This window comes from Plodia interpunctella, chromosome 15 (genome assembly GCF_027563975.2).
Source record: "Plodia interpunctella isolate USDA-ARS_2022_Savannah chromosome 15, ilPloInte3.2, whole genome shotgun sequence".
In the NCBI taxonomy this organism is placed as follows: domain Eukaryota; kingdom Metazoa; phylum Arthropoda; class Insecta; order Lepidoptera; family Pyralidae; genus Plodia; species Plodia interpunctella.
In genome coordinates this window covers 296,700-322,178 of record NC_071308.1, presented here as the reverse complement: position 1 = coordinate 322,178, position 25,479 = coordinate 296,700, and the positions used below count along the sequence as shown (strand labels likewise).

At 36.0% G+C, this 25,479-nt stretch overlaps 2 protein-coding genes across 3 annotated transcripts in view; one reads left to right on the top strand and one right to left on the bottom strand.

Annotated features, from left to right (window-relative positions):
• LOC128676095 (lachesin-like) overlaps nucleotides 1-25,479 on the top strand; it is a 260,345-nt gene that overhangs the window by 26,011 nt on the left and 208,855 nt on the right. Inside the window, exon 2 of one of the 2 annotated variants that reach the window (XM_053756039.2) lies at nucleotides 22,374-22,434. The exons of the other annotated variant lie outside the window; for it this stretch is intronic. The gene's annotated coding sequence lies outside the window, so the exon portion shown is untranslated. The remainder of the gene's footprint in view (nucleotides 1-22,373; nucleotides 22,435-25,479) is intronic. 2 annotated transcript variants of the gene reach the window in all.
• Nucleotides 2,507-5,466, bottom strand: LOC128676093 (uncharacterized). The gene is made up of 2 exons (XM_053756034.2): nucleotides 5,085-5,466; nucleotides 2,507-4,990 (listed from the first exon to the last, which is right to left on the bottom strand). The coding sequence occupies exon 2, from the start codon at nucleotides 4,988-4,990 to the stop codon at nucleotides 3,701-3,703; it is 1,290 nt and encodes a 429-aa protein (XP_053612009.1). The 5' UTR covers nucleotides 5,085-5,466; the 3' UTR covers nucleotides 2,507-3,700.

The following is a 25,479-nucleotide window of genomic DNA, read 5'->3' as shown; positions in this document are numbered from 1 at the left end:
CAGATGGGAAGTCACAGCCAAATCTTCAAAGTTTCATCAATTTTTTTTATCGTTTTTTTTTAACGCTGACCCTGAGTTTCGCAGCGTCACAGCCCCGAAAGCTAACTCCCATTAACGCAAATATGATAAAGAAGGCTAACTCAAGTGAAATTTATGAAAACCACAATATTATACTAACTACAACCGACTTATAAAATACTGGCAGGCAACGTACTGACCCGCATTCACTACGTCATATACTGCAACTGACAACCACAATGTCATGTGGTTTGTCTCGACATTTATTTTCTCTTGGAAAAAAGAACGCGCCAACTAATATCACATTGTGTATGTACCTGCTCATTCCTTTAATAGTTTGCCTGAATTATATTGTGTGATCCACGGGATCAGTACCTTTTCAGGATGAAAGGTACGTACCCAATGTCTTTTTTCGATTATTTTTATCGAAGATTTGTTGGGTAGATTACGCGTAAAGAGATACTCAGGATACTATATAAAAGACCAGCAAACACTAAATTGAGCACAATCAAACTGAAATCTGAATTGATGATCGCGAAAGTATCTTTTGTTACGAAAATATTACAGGAAGCGTAGTCTATTACATAACCCAAGAATTCTAATATTATTTTAAGTTGAAAAGGTCAGCTGTCTCGAATAAGCCTCCTTTAGCTCTTTTCATGTAAATCTGTCTGGTGCAAATCTTTTCTGGCTTCTTGGAAAATTGTTATATCTTTTGCTTCGCCAGTACATTTTGTACAGATTGAATATTAAAATATTATAAGCTGTGTGTTAGTAGTTTAGGAGTTTGACGAATCGAGAAATATCGAATTCTTCTCTTTTTTACACACAAGCTGATTAAGTGGTAGTTTTGTCACAATGTTTTCCTTCGTCGGAAGCAAGTGGTGTTCAATAATCTATTTACATGGATAGGATTCTTTTCTACCATTCTACCAACCAAGCATCTTAACCACTGGAGAACGATCCCAGTTAAAGTTAACGTCAAAGTTGAGTGGTGTAACTGAGGCTTAGAATTCTACTTTTTCGCTCCTTAAATAATAGTAACATGTATGGCCGCAAACAGTCAGACAAGTGTTCGGCAACAAATATGGTGAGCCCATACGTCGCGTTACAGCGGCGGCGGGCGTTACAACGCGCGCGGCATGCGAACTGGCTCATTATGACAGACAACGACAGTACAGAGGTCAAGCTTTTTGCCAAGTAGACTTGCTTTAGTTTGTTTGGTATTTCATCGAAAAATTTGCTCATTATTAGACCACCAATATTGATTAAGTACTGCTACTTAGTCTCAGTTGCAGCAGTCAACTTTACCCTTTTTTTTTTGTTTACCCAGGGGAATGCTTGTTACGCACTGAGTGTGGGACTCCTGGGCCGCTGGTCGGCCCAGCCTACCCACTAAACCCCTGGGGCGTTTTCACGCTGCCGTTATGGGGGACGTCACGGGGTCGTTAGGCATTTCACCGCGACGCCCCCCCGGCCGGCCTTTCGGCCCCGACCTGGGCGAGTAACAAGCACAAGTGCTAACCACCCGCCCCTTACGCCACGCGAGCGTGGCGCGGACCATCAAGCCCACTCCGCACACCACTCAGAAAGCTGACGGGGGGAGCGGGCATCACCCACCACTGGTCCTGAAGGGACCAGCGGTCACAACACACAGGGCACCCAAGTCTGCCTCTGTACGGGCGCAAGAGGTGATAGGCAGGTGACACCCACACATTGCGCCCGATACAGAGGCAGCCACCCTTCGGCCGCAGAGGACAGGGGGATCGTCGAGAGACATACCGACTCTCCTCTTCCCCTGCGGCCCCACCGCACCGTGTTCAGCGCCACGGCCGCGCTGTGGTCGCGCAGGACACAACTCCGCGACCCCACCTCTGGTTGGACCCCTCTAGTTTCCACATCCAAAGGCTGGTGGCGGGTCACCAGCCAATGGCAGTACTACCGAGGGGACCGTCCACCAGGCCCAGAGCACCCACCAAAGTCTCAGGCCTTGGGTTCCTCTTGGTTCACCGGGGTGGCTGGTTGTGTCAGACCAGCCCCCCCGGTTACTAAGCCCCACCATCGCGACAAGATGGGAACCCGTCGGTGGGGAGTCAACTTTACCCTGCGTTAACCTTAACCTGCGCACATCAACGCTAAGTTCGGGATTTTATCTATTTCAGAGAGCTAAGCGGAGCGGAGTGATTCTAAGCGGAGAGATTCAAATTATTTCAATTTATGAAGAGCGGCGCAACAAACTTCATCGCAGCCTTCACTCCAAAGTCGTCAATTATCAAATTTAGGTTTTATAAATAAAATAATTTTAATCTTACTAAGCTACAGTTTGGTAAGATTGTAATAAGAAAAGAAAGGATTATATCAGCAACGCGGAAGGAAAATACAGTTAAGTTTTTATCTTCAGGGTAAAGAGGACAAAACGACAAAACAGTTTATTTACAGCAAATATTTTTTGAAATAAATGTGCCAGTTATTTTACTCAAGGTTCTTAACACTTTACAGGACAGAAAACTGATCTCAAATTACATAGGATGACACTCCGGTTTTCCATACAAAAAATCACTACGTCTATAGCAGTACTTGTTAAAATAAATACTAAAATACTAATGTACGTCAGTAGCTACGGGTATAACCGCTGTACGGATACAACCGGACTGTTTTTATAAATAGCAAAGTTAATCCGTCAAGACAGTCAGTACGGGCTTTACCGTACATCGGGCAACGCCGTACTGTCATAACGACTAATATAATTAAGTTGTTTAGGCAGTCAGTACGGGATTTACCGTACATCGGGCTACCCCGTACTGTCATGAAGAATAACAGAGTGAAACCGCCAAGATAGTCAGTGCGGCGCTCACCGTACATCGGGCAACGCCGTACTGTTATGAAGAATAGCAAACTCAAGACGTCGTGATAGTCAGTACGGGTTCTACCGTACCGTAAAGATATTAAAAAAACTCCATTGAACAAAAATAAATCAATTTTATTGATAGAAAACGAATGCTTACGCACTCAAAAAATACAAATTCAAACAAAAACATCAAATATTCTAATTCAAAAACATAAAATAAGTATTATTCTTCAACATCGCGTTTCATAGCTAGGCACTTTGGTCGACAATACTATGAAAGTTTTATAATTTCTAATTCTTCTAAAACATCTATATCCCTCTAATCAAAAAGTTCACGAAAATAATTAACTTATCAATCAGTCTTCAATTATTGTACACAACACATGAGTAAAGTCTTTATAGCATCAAAAATCAATCTAATATCACTATTCCTATGTATTGCTTTAGTATAAAAAATGTTAACCTAAATCACAGTCCGTCATTTTAACTTTAGGCTAATTCTAGTTTATAATAATTAGTTATTTCTCTTCTATCAGTCTACTAGTTAAGTATTTTTAAGATAATAACTTAAACTTAATCAGTTTTGCGATTGTGCCATTCCTCGAAGCAGGATGGACAAAGAGGTGGTTTTTTTTCACAGCCTTTGCATCGATATCTTGTCTCTAGTCAAGGAGATATGGCTGTACCAATTCCATTACAATTTTTTCTGTCTTCTTGATTGCCGGGTCTGATTCTATTTCTTCATTTTTACCTTTGTACATTAATATATTTAAAACATATCCATCAGAAGTAGTAAATACAAAAAAAATAATTCCGTAACGAGCTTTTTTTGACTTAATATATTGTCGAAAATGTAATCGGCCACGAAACAAAATTAAACAAAATTAGCGATTCATCAATTGATAGATTCACACCGGGACTGTAGATTTGCCGAAAATTCTCACATATGGCCTTCATGAAATCAGAAACTTTCTTTTCTCCTTTAGCATTAGCTTCAGACAAACTAAGACATCGTAATATTTGTTCGAACCGACGTCCTGACATTATGTATGTAAAAAATGGGTGAAAATATAAGGGATCGGAGAATGAGAACAATGATCTCCTACTAGGTCCTTTTACTTGACCTTGCAACACACACAAAGCCAAGAACATCTCCATCTCATTTACTGTTACAACTCTAAAAGCTTGGTTTCGGCTATTTCTGGTATGGGGTTTATTAGAATTAGACAAAAAATCGCCATATGCATTTGTCCTGGCTACTAAATATTCGAGTAATTCTTGAGAAAATACCCGTCTAAATATATCTAATGGGGTAGCATTTTCATTAATATCTATTCTCAATCCTTGAGTGTTATTATCAAATCCAAACTCTGGAATTAGTTCAGTAGTACAAGTCCATTCTTCTTCGGGTGTCTCTGCTTCTACATTTAGAGATAACTGAAGATCAGGATTTCCTTCAGATTCCTGTTCTTCCAAATTTTGATCTACAGGATCTTCCGGACTTGCAAGGCCCGATATTTCGTGAAGAGGAATTACAGGGGACGCAGCTCTGGAACTTTGTGCTGAAGTTGATGGAAATGCTGATTCTAATAGGCTTAGACATCCCATAGAAAAACTATTTTCCGTTGTCACACTCATGGTACCTGACGGTTCGACGATATCTTGAGGTTTATGAAATGTAATGGGACTACCAAGAGGTATTACAGGACTTCCAGATGCACTTTCTATGGATATGTGTGTGCTCGCGGTAGGGCGTAAAGGTAGTATTGGACTGTTTTGGTCAGAAATCGAAGGAGAGGGTGGAACAAATAAGGTAGCTCTGTATCTAGAAGTAGATGGTACTGTATCTGTGCGATTATTATCACTGGCCCTTACATATCTGGGCTGAACCTTAGAATCTTTAGGATCTTTCTCTGATTTAGCCTCATCTACATCCAAGGCTTCTGAGTCATCCGAATCACTATTTGGTACATAGTCTGCATCCGTGCCATATTCCCCGTCGTTATCCTCAAAAGGATCTGTTTCCGTTTTTTCTGATGTATCAGAAAAACTGCCATCGTCAGAACTTTCTGGAGTCGACACATCCTCCAATAACTTTTTGATGCGCTCCTCGTCTTTATTCATCTGTGGCAAAAAGTGAACGTGAGCGGAACGTTATAAAAAGTATATTTTTCTATAAAAGTAAATACTATATTAATAATAGTAATTTAATACTTACGTTTTCTGCCACAAATTTTTGCGCGCGAACCCACGTGGACACAACCAACACCGGTGCCAGGCAGCGCGACACTGACTTGGTGTTTCTATGAATTCTCTAGGCGGACTATACGGTTATACCCGTAGTGTTACTATATCAACTACTTTTTGTGTTTCTATACGATGTAGGTAATGTATATATTATAGCTCTTAGATTTGACAGTACAAACCTTTGAATAACTTGTAGATAGACAGTAAATCATGTTCGTTACAATGATAGTATAAATCCAGCACGGTGATCACCGTAGCGCTCTTTATAATATCTTTTGTAGCGACTGCGATGCCAGTACTGTCAAACTACAGAGTTTTTAGACCACTGCTATAACCGTACTGTCCTGTAAAGTGTTAAAGGAAAAGAAGAATTATATTGACACAAGATTTTTCTAAGATTCATAAAAGAAAAGAAAAAACAACAAGATTGCTACAGCTCATAGACGAGAGAATGGATGCAGAAGTTTAGTGCATTAATTAATTATCTAAATAAATATTGTTTTTTATTAAAAATAATAATCCTCACCCAGGTTCTCCATTTGATCAATTATGATCAAGATGTTCTTGAGAATCTTTATGTGTTCGTTGTTCTGTGACATGACGCCCGCATGCACCTGCCGGCACTTTGCTTTTATGGACTTACACGAGACTATTTTGAAGGTTTTAGTTTGAATTGGTTTTCCGGATAATGGCACTAGAAACTTTGCTGAAATACGATAATTGTTTCTCACTTTTTAGCGAAAATGCGGTTAGGAGATTCATTTCATTATAACTTTGCTTTTACAAATACATTTTGCTGATATTTTATGTTATCTGTACAAGTAACATGCATTTTGTTAGTTTTTATAACAGGCGTACTCGTTACAAAATTAACAGATAAATATTTATGATCTCTCTCTGTTTCTTATCCTGGCGTAGTCCCTGTTGCATTCGGATCTGTGACATCTAGAAGCCCAAGATTTTTAAGATTTGGCTGTTTTTAATAATCGGCTGCCTACCTGACGTCAAGCCTCTTTGGAGATGCTATTGTTGCATATCAGCTGTGTCCCTTGGACACCTCGTACCACATCCACGGGAGGATTTGGAGTGGTCCTATTCTAGGCTATAACATTTTATGAGCTATCGATAACGTTGTCACTTCACTTCCTATCGATAACGTTATTTGTTTATACTCGCCTAAACTCGAAAAATCTATTACTGCCACTGCCGCTTTAGATATGTGGAGTATTTTAATAAACTCTGTATTTTCCTGTTCCACGAATCAGTCAATATACCTGTGGTTTAATACTAGATATAGTTTAATACCAGACTGCCATAACGGAGGTCCCGGATACGATCCCTGGTCAAGTCAACATTGACTATCATAATTATTATCTTTATATAATTTATAATAATTAGCCGACTGTCCAGGCTTCGTTACGGTAAAACAATAATAAATTAGATACCTAAACCTTTCTCAGGTATTACGCTATCTATTGGTGAAAACCTAACAAAGACCCGTTTGATAGTTTTTGAGTTTCTCGCGTACAGACAGGCGCAACATGGAGACTTATTTTTATAATATGTAAGAATTATGTATTATGTTATAAAATATATATCACTCAGTTAATAATTATCTAAAAAAACAAGTATTGAACGTCGGCCATCGATATAGGGTGGCAACAACTGGCGATGACAGAAGTGGGTGGAAACAGAACGGGGAGGCTTTAAAAATAGCATTAAACTTTAGGGCTAACTCTAACTGTGTGCTTTCTCTTGATATTAAATTTGTTCAAGAGTCAGCGAAACCACAAAGTTTTACTCAAAAATGTAAACTCAATAGCATTATATTCCCAAACTCCGAGCTCCAAACAAAAACTATAACAAATAACGACGCAATTCATTAACGCCCCTCCCTTACAGCCCCCTCTATCCTCAGAGCCCCCATAAAACACGGTCGTCGCCTCGAAGTCCGCAACTTGTAAATTCCCGTGTCCCGGAATGCCCGGGCAGCCGCGGAAAACGGTACCGGTGTACAGTTTTCCGCAGCTGCTGAAGATGAGTTGTAACCCGTCTTTTCGAGTGTTATATTACTAACACTTTATTCAAGACTCCTAAAACCTTACCATGACTTTTACGAATATCTATTGACGTAAACGGTAAGTAGTCGCAGGCACACTAGTGAACTTTAGCAGTCAACCAGTGAGCAGATTTCCTCACATTGTATTCCTTCACCGGAAGCAAGTGGTGGTCTAGGAAAAATATTGAGATTGGTATACAAATTAATGTGGCACGAGTAAAATTCGAACCTGGAAGCTTCGATCACAGGCGGACGATCTTAACTACTGGGCCACCACAACTCGGTACAAAACAAACGTTACAACTCTGAAGTATTGATATAAGATAGTTTATTTGTAACTCTTGAAATTGCATTTTTTTTTGTTCTCAGCAGTGTTTATTCATGATTGCGGATAATTTGCATAGGTTGCTGCGTTTGTATACTTAATGATAAATTTAAACTATTAAATAATAAATAGGTGTAACTAACTGGTAGCGTTGTTGCACTCTAGAATAGGACGTCTCCATATTCACCATATTCAGTAGATGTCACACTAAGGGACATGACATGACGCCCTGAAAGCTGATAGGCAACGAAGTGTTCCCAAGGGGGGTAGACCTCAGACAGGCGGCGCAGCAAAACTTTGGCTAAATGAAATGTGTGGATGGATGTGATAATATTATAATTTACTAGCGGCCCGTCCCTGCTTCGCTCAGGTAAAACCTTAATAAATTATACACCTAAACCTTCCACAGGAATCAAACTATATATAAATAAAACCCGCTTCAAAATCCGTTGCGTAGTTTTAAAGATTTAAGCATACAAAGGGATATAGACAAAGAAAGCGACTTTGTTTTATACTATGTAGTGATGTAAGTGAAAATAACTAATTTATTTAGAATTATCGACTTAATTACATTACATATATTCTTTGGTGATGAAATTAGTACATCGATCTACGTGTTTAGACTTCCCTTGCGGAATTTATCTCGCTAAATATATATAATATGCTCTATGAAAAATACTGAATGAATAAAAATATGTAATAAGCAAAAGTTAATTTCTGTAACTAACATTTAAATAAATCAATTTTCCTTGAATCTAGAAACATATTCCAATTAATATTTCTAATATATTTCCATTGACGGTAGGATTATAAAAAAGAAAAGCACTCAGAATATTCTCAGAGGTAAACGTTTTTAATAGGAATAGTCGTTTCAATTATTGGTATTTGATTTCATATCTTATTTCAAGGATTTTTAAACCAATATTTCCAGACAATTATTTACATTAAGAATCCAGAAAAAGACCTAGATAAAATATATATTAAGTTTACTTTAGAAAATATTTTTCTAAAAGGCTAGCAACCTATCAGTTTGAAATGTTGACTCGACCGATACGATAATCTATACGTGACCATCGAGTTTCGGTTAACATCGTAAAGGATAAAAACATCATATTTGTCTGGCAACTAGGAATACCGACGACCGTGCGAAGTGGAGATGAAAAAGTAGGAAAGCGGACTCTGGGCTCCGACGCCAAATGGGTGAGAAAGAAATCGGAATTACGCTCAGGTGAGAGAGAGAATATTGTTTTTTTTTTCTAACTCCCTCATTTGAGCGTTTTGCTTTTGCCACGATTAAGTTGGACGTTTTTTTTTTCTATATAGGAAATTAATTCAGACATTGAACAAAACACGAAAGCAGCCAGTTAGCATACAATATGCGGGACATTATTCAGCAGGCAATGGGGCAATAAATTCGACATTAGCTTGTGACGGGACCATAATAATCGACTGATTAGCTGGCGCGGCTATACTGTTGTGGCGGCGTGGAGGTGTTACAAATAACCAGTAAATTGGAACTATAATATTACGATTTACGTTATTATAAAATATTAGATGCTGCCCGGGGCTTCGCTCGCGTGGGAATTTTGAGATAAAATGTAGTCTATAGCAATCTTGGATAATGTATCTTTCTAATGGTGAAAGAATTTTCGAAATCGTTTCAGTAGTTTTGGAGATTATCCGCCTCAAACATCACAAATTCACAAACGCTTACCTCTTCATAATAATAGGCAGATATAGATAATGTTATCAAAGATACCATAGTCTAGACTTGAGAATCTTGTGTATATCTAGGCTATTTTGTATATCAAAATTAGTACTGCTATGCTCGCATGGAAGTTTTTAAATATTGGAATACCTAAGTCTTGCTCAAGTAGTTTGTATTATTGCTTTTATATCAAAATGTCTATTGTGCTATTTGGAATAAAGTTGGTAAATTAAATAGCAATGTTCCCTGATGATAAACGATTCTATTAAAATGTTTCCGTTGTCAATCACAGTTATATTGTGTTACTAATTCTCGTCCTACGGGGTGGACCGAGTCACAAGTTACTTTTTTGTTTCCAATAAACATAAAAAGGTTTACAATATTTTAATTTTACTAAACTGCTTAGAACTGTCAACGAACTACTAAAATACCTATTTACAATGTTACTTTGCCTATTGGATTTTGCCAGGGCCACCTCAATGGTAAAGCTATAAATAATATAATTTAGGTACTTACTAAACAATCAGTCGAAATTGCTTGAAAAGCCATGTATTCGTGACTAAACTCAACTCGTCAATACTTGTCTATTACGTTATTATATACTATGACCTTCGCTCTGCCTCGTGTAGTATCATTATATCGACTACACCACAATCAGCCTTCTAAGCAAATGGACGACTTATTTGATGACACTAAGGCTCATGCCCCATTGCTACGTTGTGCTCCGTTGTTTTTATATTTTGACAATTACTTGCGTTGACCTTCATACACTTTTTGCGCTATTTTGCGTTGTCTATCGACGGATGTCATAATGACGGAGCGTGACTGAGCTTTGGGGTATGACTATAAATTATCTCTCTCATCTTCCCGTGTTCCAAGTGGTATTCGGGGTTGTGACGCCGCGTAGCCCTGGGTGGGAAAATAGTTGAATATGATCGACTAAACGAAATACTTATCAGAGATCGAGCTGACCAGTTCCTCATGGCAACACTCGTTCACGAGTTATTGTTATGTATTATTCATTCGTTCAATTGAAAACTGAAGAGGAAAGTTCAATTTTGTGCTGCAGTAATAAAAAGGCTCATACGGGTCAATGTGTCACAAATATATAAATTAGAATGTTAAATTTTAAATGTGAATAATTCTGAAATTAATTTATTACCGTATACAATAAACCAATCGCTTCCATTTGAACTATTAATAAAATGATCAGCGCCAACAGAATAGTTCGAACGCGTCGTGTTTATCGATTAACATTCAAATTCAGCCACATACATAATTAAAGCCACGTTATATGTGTAAATATTAAGCCGCAAATCCATTTCTGCTAAAATCCAATTCTCTCTTGTATGACATATATCGATAAATATTTATAGATTTAATATATATGTCCGAAAAATTAAAGCAGTTAACATTATACTGTGCCGAGCCCACATAAGTATGAAAAAGGTCAAGAAGAATGGATTGAGCTCGCCTTCTTTCTATCTCATCTGAGCGTATATCCTTTCGTATCCTTAGCCTTTCATCGTTGGAGGCCAGAGTCCCCTTTTCCACTGTTTCCTCTGCACGTCACGGTCTTTGGTGTCATTTGTCTGACCATTGGTAGTCATATCGACAGCACATTGGATTCGCCCTATTACCAAGACCAAGATAGATTAAACTCCAAAATAAATTCCCTTGTGTTAACGGTGCTAATCCAAATTCAAAATTCAAATTCAAATCATTTATTCAGAAATTAGACCTTCACAGGCACTTTTTCTCGTCAATCTTTATATTTATAGTTATTTCTCAGAAGCTACAAACTACTGGCATTTCGGAACGACCACTGCTGAGAAGAAATGCCGAAAGAAACTCATTTGAACAGTGTTGGTCCCTATCTATCACAGTCCCTGATATATCAAAGACGTTACGAAGCTATTTTGTATTTACTACATAAATAAATTTATATTTTTACGAATTAGCAAGTTGTCCAGTTCAGGATTTAAAAAATCATTCATTTCCATTTATAAACCCGAAAAGTCAAACCGAAGCAACGGATTTATACTTTAAATATAGATAATACATCCAACAGGGAGGCAGAATACATTTACCTCCATAGTAATAGGTTCAAAGCAGTTTCGTGTGCCGAAGGTCGAATACTGTATTCAGTTTCTATGTCCATACAGAATATGTTTATTTCCTTACACCAAATGTTATGAGCACATTTCCATGATGAATCGATTTGGTTTCCAAAGATATCGTTGTCGAAAAAATATTATTCAATTAGTTTTTACAAACAAATAATTTTGTATTTATAAAACAATTTGTTAATTACATAACAATGACAATCGTTCCTTATCGTATCGGTCTCAACGTATATCCATAGCCATTCGGCGTAGAAATGCGGCGAGTCTTATGTACCCATATCTTTCGAGCCGGGTACGATACGGAGTGGCTTTTTAGATTAATTCAAATATAGTTTGACGATGCATGTTGTGAATTGTATACTATTTTACTGTTTTATAATGACAAAGCTTGTTGCGGATACCTTTAATACGACAAAGCATTGACGGATTGTAGAATGTTTGATTTTTAAGCAATGAAATAATAAACTTATACTTATTAAGCACTATTATATTGATTTGTTAATTATTCAGTTTTATATTTCGTTTAGACCATCTCGGTGGCGCTAAGGAGTTAAAAAAATATATAAAAATAAGATGGTGACGCTTTTATGGGCACAAAGCGGCTAAAATTCAAATTATTATTTGATTACATATGAGAATTATGGTCTATGCCAGCGTAAAAAATATTCAAGCACAGTTCAAACTAATCAAAGCCGATCTAGCGACAGGCAGATTGGACATATATTATTTATATCAGTAGGAGCGTCTAACACGCGATGTTTCAATTAAAACGATCATTTTTCACCGGCGGCCGGTATCAATGCATGGCTAATGAAGCTGGCAGAGTAGGCACGCACTACACTTCGCCAAGGGATTTGGGAAATTAACTAAAACCCAACTTAATAATAATTTTGTACCTTGAGTTGGGTACTATGATGATACTACGCCCAGTATTCTCACAATTTCTTACCGAAAAATCTGGTAAAAACCAAACCTATAGACAACCAACCTGAGGTAACAACGTCAGTGATTGGTTTTAGTGAAGGTACCTAATGAAACCTCGTGTGGCTGAGAAAACAACTGACAAAAATATTTCATAATATTGCAAAGAAAGTAATTATGTTCCATCCCACATAATAATCTTGGTTTCCAACACTGGGAAGTATTGGAAAATATAATTAGAAAGTAAATGTTCAGTTCAAGATAATTTTGAAGGTATTCGCAAATTATCTGTCACTTTATTTGAATATATCAGCTAACATTCAGCAATAACCAATTTATTATGACTTCATAATCCTTTCCCACGCGTCAAATTAATGTATTTATAACATCAATAAACTTCTCCGTTTAAAAATAACTTAGTCATGATTTAGATTTCACGCTCAATTGAGCGTCTTCATAAAGTCTGCAGGGTCGTGACACACCAAGCGGACTGGAAGCCGCATACGACGTCATAAGCGCAAAATAACGAATGAATAGTGATATACCAACCTCAGTTATTCTCGATCGTAATCATATATTTATATTTATATTCGTAATATATATATATATATTTAATTGCCTGTTTAAGTGTCCCACTGCTGGGCAAAGGCCTCCACTTTCTGCTTCCATCGTAATCATATAGGATAAGAAAATCTATTTTTTTAATTGCTTATGACTTTGCAAATGCTCTGACTTTGACTATGGAAATTAAATAACTTAAAGTTTTCTTAATAAGCTGGCAATGCGTCCGTGACTCATATAGAGTGACTGGTGCCTGGTTGCTGGTAGTTTGAGGGAATGGTCCTAGAATAATTCTTACAATATTTTCATTTTTTATAACTACAAACATTATTTAACATACCTAATCGAAAAAAACGGAAATTTAAGTATGTAGTTATTTATATTAACACTAGCGGCCCATTCCGGCGTCGCACGTGTAAAAATCAGGGACCGGACAAGCCGTTCGTTTCCTTAATCCTTTGAAGCTTTCCCATATTCTTGTGTAACCTGTTCAATGGCTAACCCAATCCAATGACTATTCCATATGGTGAGGCTAACCTTTTCCAAGGATTTTCCATATGATATGGCTAACTCTTTCGAAGGGGTAACCCATTCGTTATAGCGCTTATCCTGTTTGGCTTTCCCCTTAAATGCCTGCGGGGGGAGAGGGGGTGTAGTTTTCATCACACCCCAATTTTGTGCAAATTTGCGTAGCTCCGTGTGTGAAGAGCCTAAAAGACACGAAACGACACATTTAATCGTGTAAATAATAGCGCACCGCTTTACCGCACGCGCTTAGTAGGTATTTATTGTGAATTGCAATTTATTCAAATTAAGATCGTATGGCATAAATCCTGAGCTTAAAGCATAAATCAGCCTGATATCTGAACGGGTAACCCCTTCGTATGACTTACCTCAAGAGGTCTCAAGATCTAAAGAAAGGGTATTGTAGTCGTTGATATAGCGCTTACCAAAGCAAGTTGAACGGGTTACAGCACCGAACGGCTTTCGAAAGCAAACCCACTCCAAAAACCCCCTTCAAAACCCGTGAAAGGGATAGCGGTCCGGTCCCTGGTAAAAATATAATAATTTATACACCTCTAAACCTTCCTCTGGAATCACACTATATATTGATAAAAACCGCATGAAAATCTGTGTATCAGTTTATTTGTTTATCGCAAACATACAGACGCGGCAGTGAACTTTGTTTTATAATATGTAAGGATCTTTCTGCGTTATTCTTAATTTGCAACCGTAATGGTCGCGACACATCAAGCTAAGTGGAAGCCGTGTCATAGTGCGGTGTCAAGTGTTATTTAATAGAGTAATCGATATCATTGTGACGTCATTGATTTATTAAATTGAATCTGTGACGCAAAGACGCGGTACAAATTTGATTAGTTATAATTTGTTGAACAATGTAATATGATGTAGACTGAATGAACATCTAAGTACTCTATTTATATCTGTAAAGAGTATTTGGCGTATGTACACTAAATCTATCGATGCAATTGTTCCAGGTTTCAATGTAACGTACATTTTAATCATAAATCATTTATTGTAGCACAAATTGACGACCTCGGTGGCGCAGTGGTAAGGTTCTCGCCACTGAACCGAGAGGTCCCGGGTTCGATCTCCGGTCGGGTCATGATGGAAAATGATCTTTTTCTGATTGGCCTGGGTCTTGGATTTTTATCTATATGTGTATTTGTTATAAAATATAATATCGTTGAGTCAGTATCCCATAACACAAGACTCGAACTTACTTTGGGGCTAGCTCAATCTAATATATTTATTTATTTTATTTATAATTTTTACATTACAACCACTTCAATGAGAAGTCTATACGGAATATGAACCCTTTCAAATTGGGACTATTTGGCTAACAATAAAAAACTGACATACATACTGTTTTTTTTTACTTCTTGACTTTGTACGACAGCGACTCTCATCATATATTTTTATGTATTTTTAAGACACTAAAATTTTCATTGTTACTTTTTCAAATCTTTGGAGACCAACTCATTTTCAAAAATCATTCTGTTTATTTTCTAATAATCATGATCCCTCTGCCAGGTGAACTACAAGATTACTAGTTTTATAATAACTTTAATTTCTTTTATTAACTTGACCATAACAAAGTGTAAACTGTAAAGTAAAGTCAAACATGACAGTTCATACACGACTTGTAAAATAGCTTACTCAATCTTGTAGACAAGATTACCCTTCGCAGTTAAGTAGCCCTTGCAAGCGTTAGTCGTACGTGACAATCGTTTGGAGGACTCCCCTATGTAAGTGCTTACAAACGAGACGATACGTATTCATGTGTTTTATGACTCCCTAGTACTCCACACTCATTCTTGTTTTTGATTGTTTGAAATTTAAGCCTAGCTGCAAGCACTCTTGACTTCATCCCATTTTGATTATAAAAGTGTTGTGGTTTCCGACTTATAATACCATTCCATCTTCTGACGCGGATGTCCTACGGAGCGAATAAGAGATCAAATGTGATCAAAGGTGATCGGCGGTAATAACATTCCCAAAGAGATATCTATATCCTATTGTAAAATCTCACCGAATATAAAAAAGCTTGAGGAAGTAACAGTTGACCATGATATGGGAAACACTGAAATTTTACATCAAAATATTGCAAATATTTAGCTAACAATATGTGTGCTTTAACATGTGAAGCTGACTATATACAGTGACTTCAACATATATCTTTTATGTATTTTAAATATTAGTAAGATTAAAATTCTTACACGTTATATCCCCAAGATTATTCTGATGAGAATATAAACTGCTCTCAGGTGAAGCTCGTGTTAGTTCAACAAAACAATTAGTTATGTGCATATCATCACCGTCGCTTGCTTTGAATAATCCGCTCAGAGTTATGACGTGAGTAACTTAAGGATATGGTTCAGTCACTTATTTTCGGAATTTTGAAATAACGACGCCAACCACTTAATATTTATAAATGTGAAAGTTTGGATGTATGTGAGGATAGTTACTCGAGCACTCGCGGATGGTTCGCGATGATTTTTGGTGCTTGGGCAAAATATACCTAGGAATATTTTTTTACTTTAACTTTTTATTTCAATATCTCTACAAGAACAAAGCCCCGAGCCCCAGCTAGTTATAGATGATTTGCACCAATCTATCAGTTGATATTATATTAAAAATCGCAACGAATACAAGATAATCCGAGTAATATTACAAATGTTAGAATGTTTGGTTGGATGTTTGTTTCCTTGGTAAAAATACATCTACTAAATTTTTCGTTGGAACTGAGCGTCGCTGGCTTGTATTGAAAGATATCGGGGAATTTCTATAATAAAGTTTTCAATTTCTAGAATTTTTACGGCATTACGACCGCGCTCCGCTTAGTCTTGCGCAAAAATGCCGGTTCGTAATATCCTTGCACGCTGGCATTAACATTTGTAAATGTAAAGTCAAACCTAATATTTATAGATTGACAAAGAATTTCCTAGTATCCATTTGAAAACCCCATCCGTCTTTTGGAAACTCCCACTATTGTCGCCAAGTACAAGTTCAGTATCGAGACAATTTATCAATATTCTATTATTGTGAAATGCTGTCGGTACAAACCTCAATGTTTGTATTAATTGAGTTTGTCACGCGACGACACGACCTTCGCCCTAAATCCTAGCTGTGCGGCGGAATGCTGCCCGATGCGATGCTGTGCGGTTATGAAAATTAGCCGCAACAACACGTAGCAGAGCAGTTCACATGTAAAGTCACACACAGTTTGATATTATTTCTAGCTCAGTAAAGTCACCGGGTGCGCTACAAATGTGACAAGGTAACGAGACGCGGCGTGATGAGACAATAACAATCATTTATGTGTTGTCTATTCCGTCGCCAGTTGCAGACGTAATCTTTTATTCACACATAGCCTCAGATCGCGTCGTGCAGCATTCCGCCGCTCAATGAGGACGCCGGGTCAGGAGTCGACGCCCTCGTAACCGACAATTTTGAAGTGGGTATTGTTATAGCGAGAGGAATTTACTGTTGAAAGTTGGAAATATATCTAAGAATATTATATCGAATTAATTCATTCGATATAGTATTTCTAACATATTCGTCGGTCGATATATTACATAGATGTTAGGTATTTGTCAATGTGTTGGTTTAAACTTCGAGTGGTGATAAATTCGTAAAAAATAATAATTGTCCTTGAAAATTATTGAAACTATTGATCGATACTATGTCGATACGTCGTGCTACGAGCTCCAATACTATGAATTGTGTCGACTGTATCTTGTACAAATTTCTATTTAAATGTAAGGCTATCAATAGTCTAGAACAATCGATAATATCATTACTACCAAAATTATCGATAATATTTATGTTATAAATAGTTCTGAATGGTGTGTTATTACATATCGATAGCGGAATAATAAAATATTAGTTTCGGAACTACTATTCTTATTCCTATCTATGGTTACCGTATTGCAAAGTACCGTATTACAATTTACTATTACAAAAGTTAGAATGCATTGGTATAAATGACGTTGCTCTTAAAATGTTCAAATCGTATCTAACAAATAGGGCACAAATAGTTCAAATTGATAATACTCAAAGTACGGCTCGATTCATTACCCATGGCGTCCCACAGGGTTCCATATTAGGACCACTTTTGTTCCTCATTTATATAAATGATATTCCAAAATTGGGTCTTCATGGTCATGTAACCTTGTATGCGGACGATACATGTCTATTTTATATAGGTAACAGTTTAAATGAAACTACAACACAAGCTCAACAGGATCTTGATAAGTTGTTCGAATGGTTTCAGTTCAATTTATTAACCATCAATATTTCTAAAACAAGTTATATTATATTCAAGACAAAAAATAAAACAATCCCCCCCCCATAACTCTCTAAAAATTAATGATACATTTATTGAACAGAAAGCTCACGAGAAATATCTTGGCCTTAGACTTGATAATCATTTAAGATGGGATAAACAAATTTCATACATAAAAAATAAGTTAGCTTCACTTACAGGGTCACTCCGTAGTATAAATGAATGTGTTCCTAGAAAACTCAAGTACAATATATACAACTCGCTCGTAAAGTCCCATTTGTTATATTTAATAGAAATATGGGGTACTGCCGCCAAGACCGGATTACAAGAACTACAAAGAGCCCAAAACAAAGTAATAAAAGCACTATTCTGCTATCCCTACTCAACATCCACCACAAAGATTTTTAAAGAAACAAAATTAATGAACATTCAACAACTTTATCGTTATAATACTTGCATTCTAATTAGGAAGATACTAAATAAAAACATGCACACTAGTTTATCGTTTACCCAAAAATCACAACTTACTAAACGCAAATTACGTAGACCAAGTTTACTTGTATTACCAAAGATACGTACCAAGTTGGCGAAAAAAAGCATCACTTTTGAAGGAGCACTCTTGTACAACAAATTACCCTCTAATATAAAAAACGCGGAGTCCTTTCAATGTTTCAAATCACAGCTACACGATTATATTATTCAAATATAACTGTTGCTATTTATCCTGAATAAAATAAATGTATATCGTTGATAAATACTTGTATAATAATAAACCTACATTGACATAAGGGAATAATAAGATTTTCTGTACCTTTTGTTTGCCCATTGTCTAAAATGTTAATGCGGTGACTGCATCCTAGTTTAGTTTAAGTATTGTTAATTCTGTTCTCATGTAAGTGGATTTAATGTAATCTTTTTATGAGAATAAATTCTTTAAACCCAACCCAAGTCACTCGATAGTGGCATATCAATCGGCGACACAAATCCAACTCAAACAGGAGACTCTACATTTAATTTCATCTTAAATCATAACAAAAATCTAAATACAAAGTTGAGCAAACCATATCCACTGAAAATACACAAAAAAAAAAACAAATGCCGCGTTCCCAAAGCAACCAAAACTCGAGCAAGTCGCGCTAGCGCCTCGGGACAAATATCGGCAAAAACGCTCGATTCGTACCCGGTCATAAAATGTTTACGTCCCGCCAGCGACGGGAGTTAACACCCCATGTGCAAGGCTTTTGTCATGATCAGAACTGCCATTGAATAAATTTGTACTCTTATATGATTTGTAATAAAGTTGATGGTATTCCGCTCAAAGGATTATTACAGCAGTTAATTCTGAAAGAGTTTTTAAAGGAATTTTGTCATTTTCAATCTTTTATTTTTTTAAATAATATTACTTTGTTTGTTTCTCTTTATTGCACGAAGAAAACAGTATGTTTTGATTAAAATTAAAAATTTACCCATTCAGGGAGCGAGGGAGCGCGAACTATTTTGCGCACGTAGATTATAAAAGTCAATCAAGGGCATTATATGTATATTTTGGAGTTTCGCGACTCATTGCTCTGACCACCTCGTAAAAGATATAGAAGTGATATAGTATTCTGTCTTGTTTAATTCGTCGTGTTATTTAGATATGGCCGTTTGGAAAAACTATATCAAGGTTGAAAGTCATACAATTGAAGACATGTTGTTAATCCATAGTTCATGCAATTGTGCTATAATAAATAAGGATAAATATTTACATTTTATACAGGATCTAAAGAGACGTACTTACCTAATTCAAAACAATTCATGGTGAATAATTATATTATGATATACTAGACCTTGGTCGGGGCTTCGTTCCCGTGGGAACTTTCTAATGGTGAAAGAATTTTTGAAATCTGTGTAGTTTTGGACATTACCCACCACAAACATACAAACTCACAAACGCTTACCTCTTTCTAATAATAGTATAGATTATATTATGACTAGAGGTCGTTAACATTCAGAATTGTATGCATGTCATCAGCAGAGAGACGTGTCGGTATTACAATTATACATATTTTATGAAATACGTATTTACTTAATAATTTATAAGTATTTCATGCGTGCGAGTGTTGTGATACCGACACAGCGTTTGAGAGGATATATTTTATATAAATATACATATATTATAATGTCGTTGTGTATAACTGGTTGGCTGGAGATCCCTTCGCGATTACAAACTATTCTTAAAATATATTGCCGAAAATAATTCCTTTCGATGATTCCACTTCACGGCAGCTATGCTTATTGAACAGAAATTTCCAGACTCGGTGTTAATATTGACGTTTACGACGAAATTAGCACCGCTCGCCCTTGACCGTCTCACGGTTTTTTTTTGGGAGCCTTTGTTACGATTTTACGATGTAAACAGATTTATATATTTTTTACCAAACTTGTTTGTTATTTACATATGCCTTGTGCGGATTTAAATAGTAAGTTGATGTTACAAAACATAATGTTTTTTATTTTGTTTTCTCGTAAAATATGCTATCTTATTCATATTATATTTGTTGGTGTAACAAGTACTTCTAAAGTACATCGATTCTGTACATAAAAGTTAATAGTTTATATTAAACTTTATTTTATGTCAAACGTTTACGTTAACTTTTATGTTCAAGTTCCTTCACTTGATTTAGGTTTTCCATTTAATTTTTACCAAAAACAGTTCATTCGAAATGTAGAAAATTGTTAAATTGTAGTATAGCTTGATATGAAATTTTCAATTTTAGTTAATAGAATTATTAATTTAAGGCTTTTACCGATCTTATTTATAAAATGTAATATTATTCCTTTAATTTCTTCTCAGCCCTATTCTCTAGTCTAATAAATCTTAATAAGTGCGTAGGAATATTATTTTAGTTAATACCACAATAACCGTTACTTTAGAGAAATTTCACGCATGCTTTAACGCAGAGATTAATTCGCTTTTAACAGTTAATTACGTTGTATTATTATTATAACTAATGAATAAACAAAGCAAACATAAAGTTTGGATGAGGCAACTGGAATCCAAGAATATTGTAATATGGTAGATTACATTTTGTCTGGAGATAGAGAAAAAATATGATAGGTTGGTGGCGTCATAAACTCGGCGAGACACACAATTACCCTGATAAATACCTATATGAGGTAATATTAGATTCCTCCGTGGCATAGTGGCCACAAAACTCCGCCGTTCGCCCTACATTCGATTCCCAGCGCATGGAAATATTTCTTCATGTTCAAATTCTTCTTCACATTTTAAAGTTTTAACGTAAATAGTATTTACTATTTACGTTTACTATCAAGTTTTACAAAAAATTCATCATAAACTCACGCGAATTTTGACGAAATTAACGATATGAAACTTGTTTCTCGAACAACGAAATTCGGTAACAATTTTTTTCAGTAAATCTTATCTCACGAGTATCTGTAGTTACGTCTAGACTGAGTAATCACTGTGGTGTCACAGCATCCCAATCACATAATGTTAGTTCATAATTCGCTTGAATTTTCTTCGTATTATGGCTTCACGATTTGTTTTCGCATTTTTGTATTTATTATTCCCTCGTACCAATTACTTTCGCATCAGTTATTTCGATTTTCATCGGAATGTTATACATTTCTTGGAACATAAATATTGTATGAAACATTGGAATGTAGTTCCATTCCTATGATGTAATAATTCAATTTGTTTTAAGATTACTAGCTGAAACGTTTTAGAAAGAGATTATTTTTGAATAGAAGTAAAACTTTCTGAAATATGAAAGGGTACTTTGATATTTCGGTCGGTAATCATTTATTTTCCCTTTCACGCTTAGATATTTGATGCAGTATCACGATTTATAATTTGATTAAAAAATTTAATGACTATTATATAATATTCACGATTCATGTGGAATGCAATATTTTGATAAATAATAACATTTGATCAATTTGTATTATTAATGAAAAACAGGTGATTATAGCACTTTAATTAATTCGATTGAACAATATAGTTTTATACATAAGTAGCGGCCCGTCGCCGTTTCATTCGGGTAAAAACATAATCTTAAACCTTTTTCAGGAATCAAACTATCTATTGGTGAAAACTGTATGGAGATCCAGGCAGTTTTTGAGTTTATCCTGAACAGACAGACAGACAGTGCAGGGGACCTTGTTTTATAATATGTAAGATATCACAATAATTGTAACAATGATACGATCTTGAACTAATCGAGGGACGTATTGATTGACCCATATCTTTTCAATTGGGCAAATCGCTGCGGCCAATAGAGATACTACGCAAAGGTGTGCGCGAATATTTTTCCTCCGAACCTTTCCGAGATACGGAATTATATTCAAGGCCTTTTTATTTGTAAGAAGGTGATATGGAGGGGAGGGGATGAAAATGGGTGTGTTCGGATACAAAACATTGTTTCTAGAATACATATTGTACAAATATATGTTCAGGAAATTACAATATTCTTTATTGCAACAAAACTTATACGTATAACAAAACAAAGTCTTCTGCCCCGTCTGTCTGTTTGTGATAAATTCAAATACTACTGCACGGATTTTTACCAATGGATAGTGTGTGTCCTGGAGGAGTGAGGTTTCGGTGAATACCTTATTATGTTTTTATCAGAGTGAAGCCGGGTGGGGCTGCTAGTAATTAATAATTACAAACAACCGAAATGCAAAATCGAGGAACATTAATAAATTTGCGTTTTTTTCTTAGCCGCTGTTATGGTCGTTCCAGGTACCGCGGGAGTGATGAAAGGTGAAGGAAAATCCGGAAGTCTTCAAGAAGAGCATTCTATGTAAGTATATAAACGTAATCATATAGTTCTCTGTATGACCCAAAGGTTGACTGTTATATAACGCTAAGTCCGTCTATTTTACATTTTCAGATTATATTTTGTGCAATATTTTTTAGTAGCTGCATAAAGTTTAATTTAAAAAAATAATTAACGATTGCCATTGGCCGGGGGGCCCAATGGATGATTGAAAACTCGTACCAAGAGAACTCGTACAAAATGGTGCTCAACGTAAATATTTTATTGAAAACAGTTTGAAAAATTATAAATGTCTGTCTGTTTTGCTTTCGCGGCCAAACTTCAAAACTGATTTTAATGAAATGTTTGGTATGCATGTAGTTAAAGACACCCGTTCAAACATAGGCTACTTTTTTTTATTAATCCCCAAAATACTATAATGGCGTGTGAAAGTTTGTTTGAAATCATGTCGAAAGGCGATGAAAGACGACTTTTGGATATTCTGCGCTGACTAATTCGCTTGTAAATATCTAGTAAATTAGAAGTTTTGAAGATTTAAGGGATTTAAAAACATATGAATATTGACAGATGAGCGATCTGAAAAGGCCATTTGCCTACGTGTATCTATCTCCAAGAATACTGGAATGTGGGGCAGTGTAGGACAACATTGGGAGCGTCAGCTTGGCCGGACGTTACACGCAGTAAATACCTCTGTGTTATCGAATTTCCTGTATGTGTAATAATGGACTCTAGATTTCTGATAATGTCAATGTATACACTAATGTTAAGTAAAGACAAAAGTAAAAACTAGTTAATTATTCGTACTTGCAAAGCAGAAAAAGGAAACAAGTGGTGGTTGAGTTTTCATTGACGTGAGAAAACCTGCACACTGATTGATAAATTCATCATCTGGTGTATGAAATGAAGAAGGCAATGGCAAATCATTCCATTAAGTTTGCCTATAAAGTAGTTGAGTGTCAATACATTTATTAGTATTTTCAAATACTCCAAAAGTTTAATTGGAAGATCAAAACTAAGCAACAAAGCTAACAGTAATAGACTCCAGTACAAGGGTTGTCGCGTGTAGCCATTAGTCGACACGTGTTCCTCTCGAGGCTATTCATATCAGAGGCACTCCACAATGCATACGGGTTAAGCTTGTCTCGGCATAGCTGTTTATTAAGACATGAGACGCTTCTTCTCCGTATGAGCAAGGGGTAGTAATCTAACTAGTGGTACTTACTGCATATAAATAAATATTTGACTTACATCAATATTTATTATGATAAAAACGGACCAAGAATTAAGGAGAGGACAAGAAATCAAAGTCTGGAAATGTTAAGATCGGGATTTTTTATAAGCTGTTTGTTTATTCAGTAAAACAAATAATAATATTAATATTCTATAAATACAAATAAAACCACATAGAAATAAAAGAAAAATAACAAAAATAAAAGTTATCTTTGACAGAACTTCATTCTTTTTATAATTTGTCAATACAGGCATTAAATCGTAGGGATCGAATATTGGCCTCGTATGATATTGGTAAAGTCATAGGTTCGGAAACCTTCAACCAAATGTTGGAGAGTAAACGAAGTGATTCATGAGGAAATTTCAATTATAGAGTAATTAAGTAGGTAAATAACAAGGGTGAAGCCTAGTCAACTGAGTAACGTTGATTGTCACTTCGAAATCACTAGCGTGTTGACTCAAACTCAAATCAAGTAAATGCCTCACTGGCTTCCTTCCAAACTGAGCCCATCTACGGAACTCGAATACGGATCCAAGAATGAAGTTATTATTAAAAATAACTTAATTCTTTAACGAGTTATTGATGTCGGAATGATTCCCAGCGCAGTTAAGGCTCCTCTACTTACAGACTTAATAAATCCTTTTTTTTACAAGCCTCAAAACAATTTTCGGGATAAGAGTACCCTATGTGTTATTCCAGGTTATATTCTATCCGTGTAACAAATTTCATAACAATCCATCGATGTATAATAGCTATGATGTCGTTAAGCCTATTTACGCTTTACGTTAGTAAAAAATAACGTAAAAATTTTGAAGATACGGCTGTGATTTTACAACTGGCTGCCTGTCTGACATTAACCAGCCATGGGCTGTTGTTGCCTATCTAGCATAGGAATCCTTAGCCGCCACGTACGTAATCACGGTAGTATATGAAATGGTTCTATTATAGGGCGGAACCACGAACCAATACAAAACAGTAATGCTCAGATATTTGTTCACAAATATTAGCCTTAAGTAATCTGTGTGCCTCCTAAATGCTCACTTTACGATTTCACTTTTTTTCCAAAAATGTACCGATCGCGTGACCCTCCCTCGTTAAGCCTTTGTTTTTCCTCGAATGCTCCGAATACTTCAAATGAAGGTTAAACCCACGATTTGTATCAATATCATATTCTGCGTTTCTATTTTATGTGATGTTCACACTTTATACTTTTGATATTCAGGTATTGGTGAAGCCTGTATTTACATTTTAACGAGTGTAATACCATCAGCTCCATTGTGTATCATTATTGTATACATTGGCTTGTGAATATACCTGTGTGAAGCTAAATGTTTGTCTTTATAATACGCTTATTGCCGTATCTCCTTACCCCTTACCGTGATACTACTGGTAGTATCAATCCACGCGAGGTTGTTGTCCTACTCTGGAGCGGGACCATATGCCACAGTTCAAATATTTTTGGTTAAATATTTAGTTAAATATAAATATATAAGGACAAATCACACAGATTGAGTTGGCCCCAAAGTAAGTTCAAGACTTGTGTTATGGGTTACTAACTCAACGATACTATATTTTATAAGATATATTTGTAGATATTCATTTATAGATAAATATCCAAAACCCAGGTCAATCTGAAAATTTCATTTTCTATGTTGACCTGACCAGGGTCGAACCCAGGATCCCCAGTATAGTCTGGGTTGGTGACCGATAGGCCACTGAGGTCGTCAAATAAAAAAAAATGTTACAATTTATATTATTGAATCCAGTTCCATCTTTTTATTATGAGCGTCTTTGTGGTTTATTAAATATACAGAATATACAAATATACATTGAACACT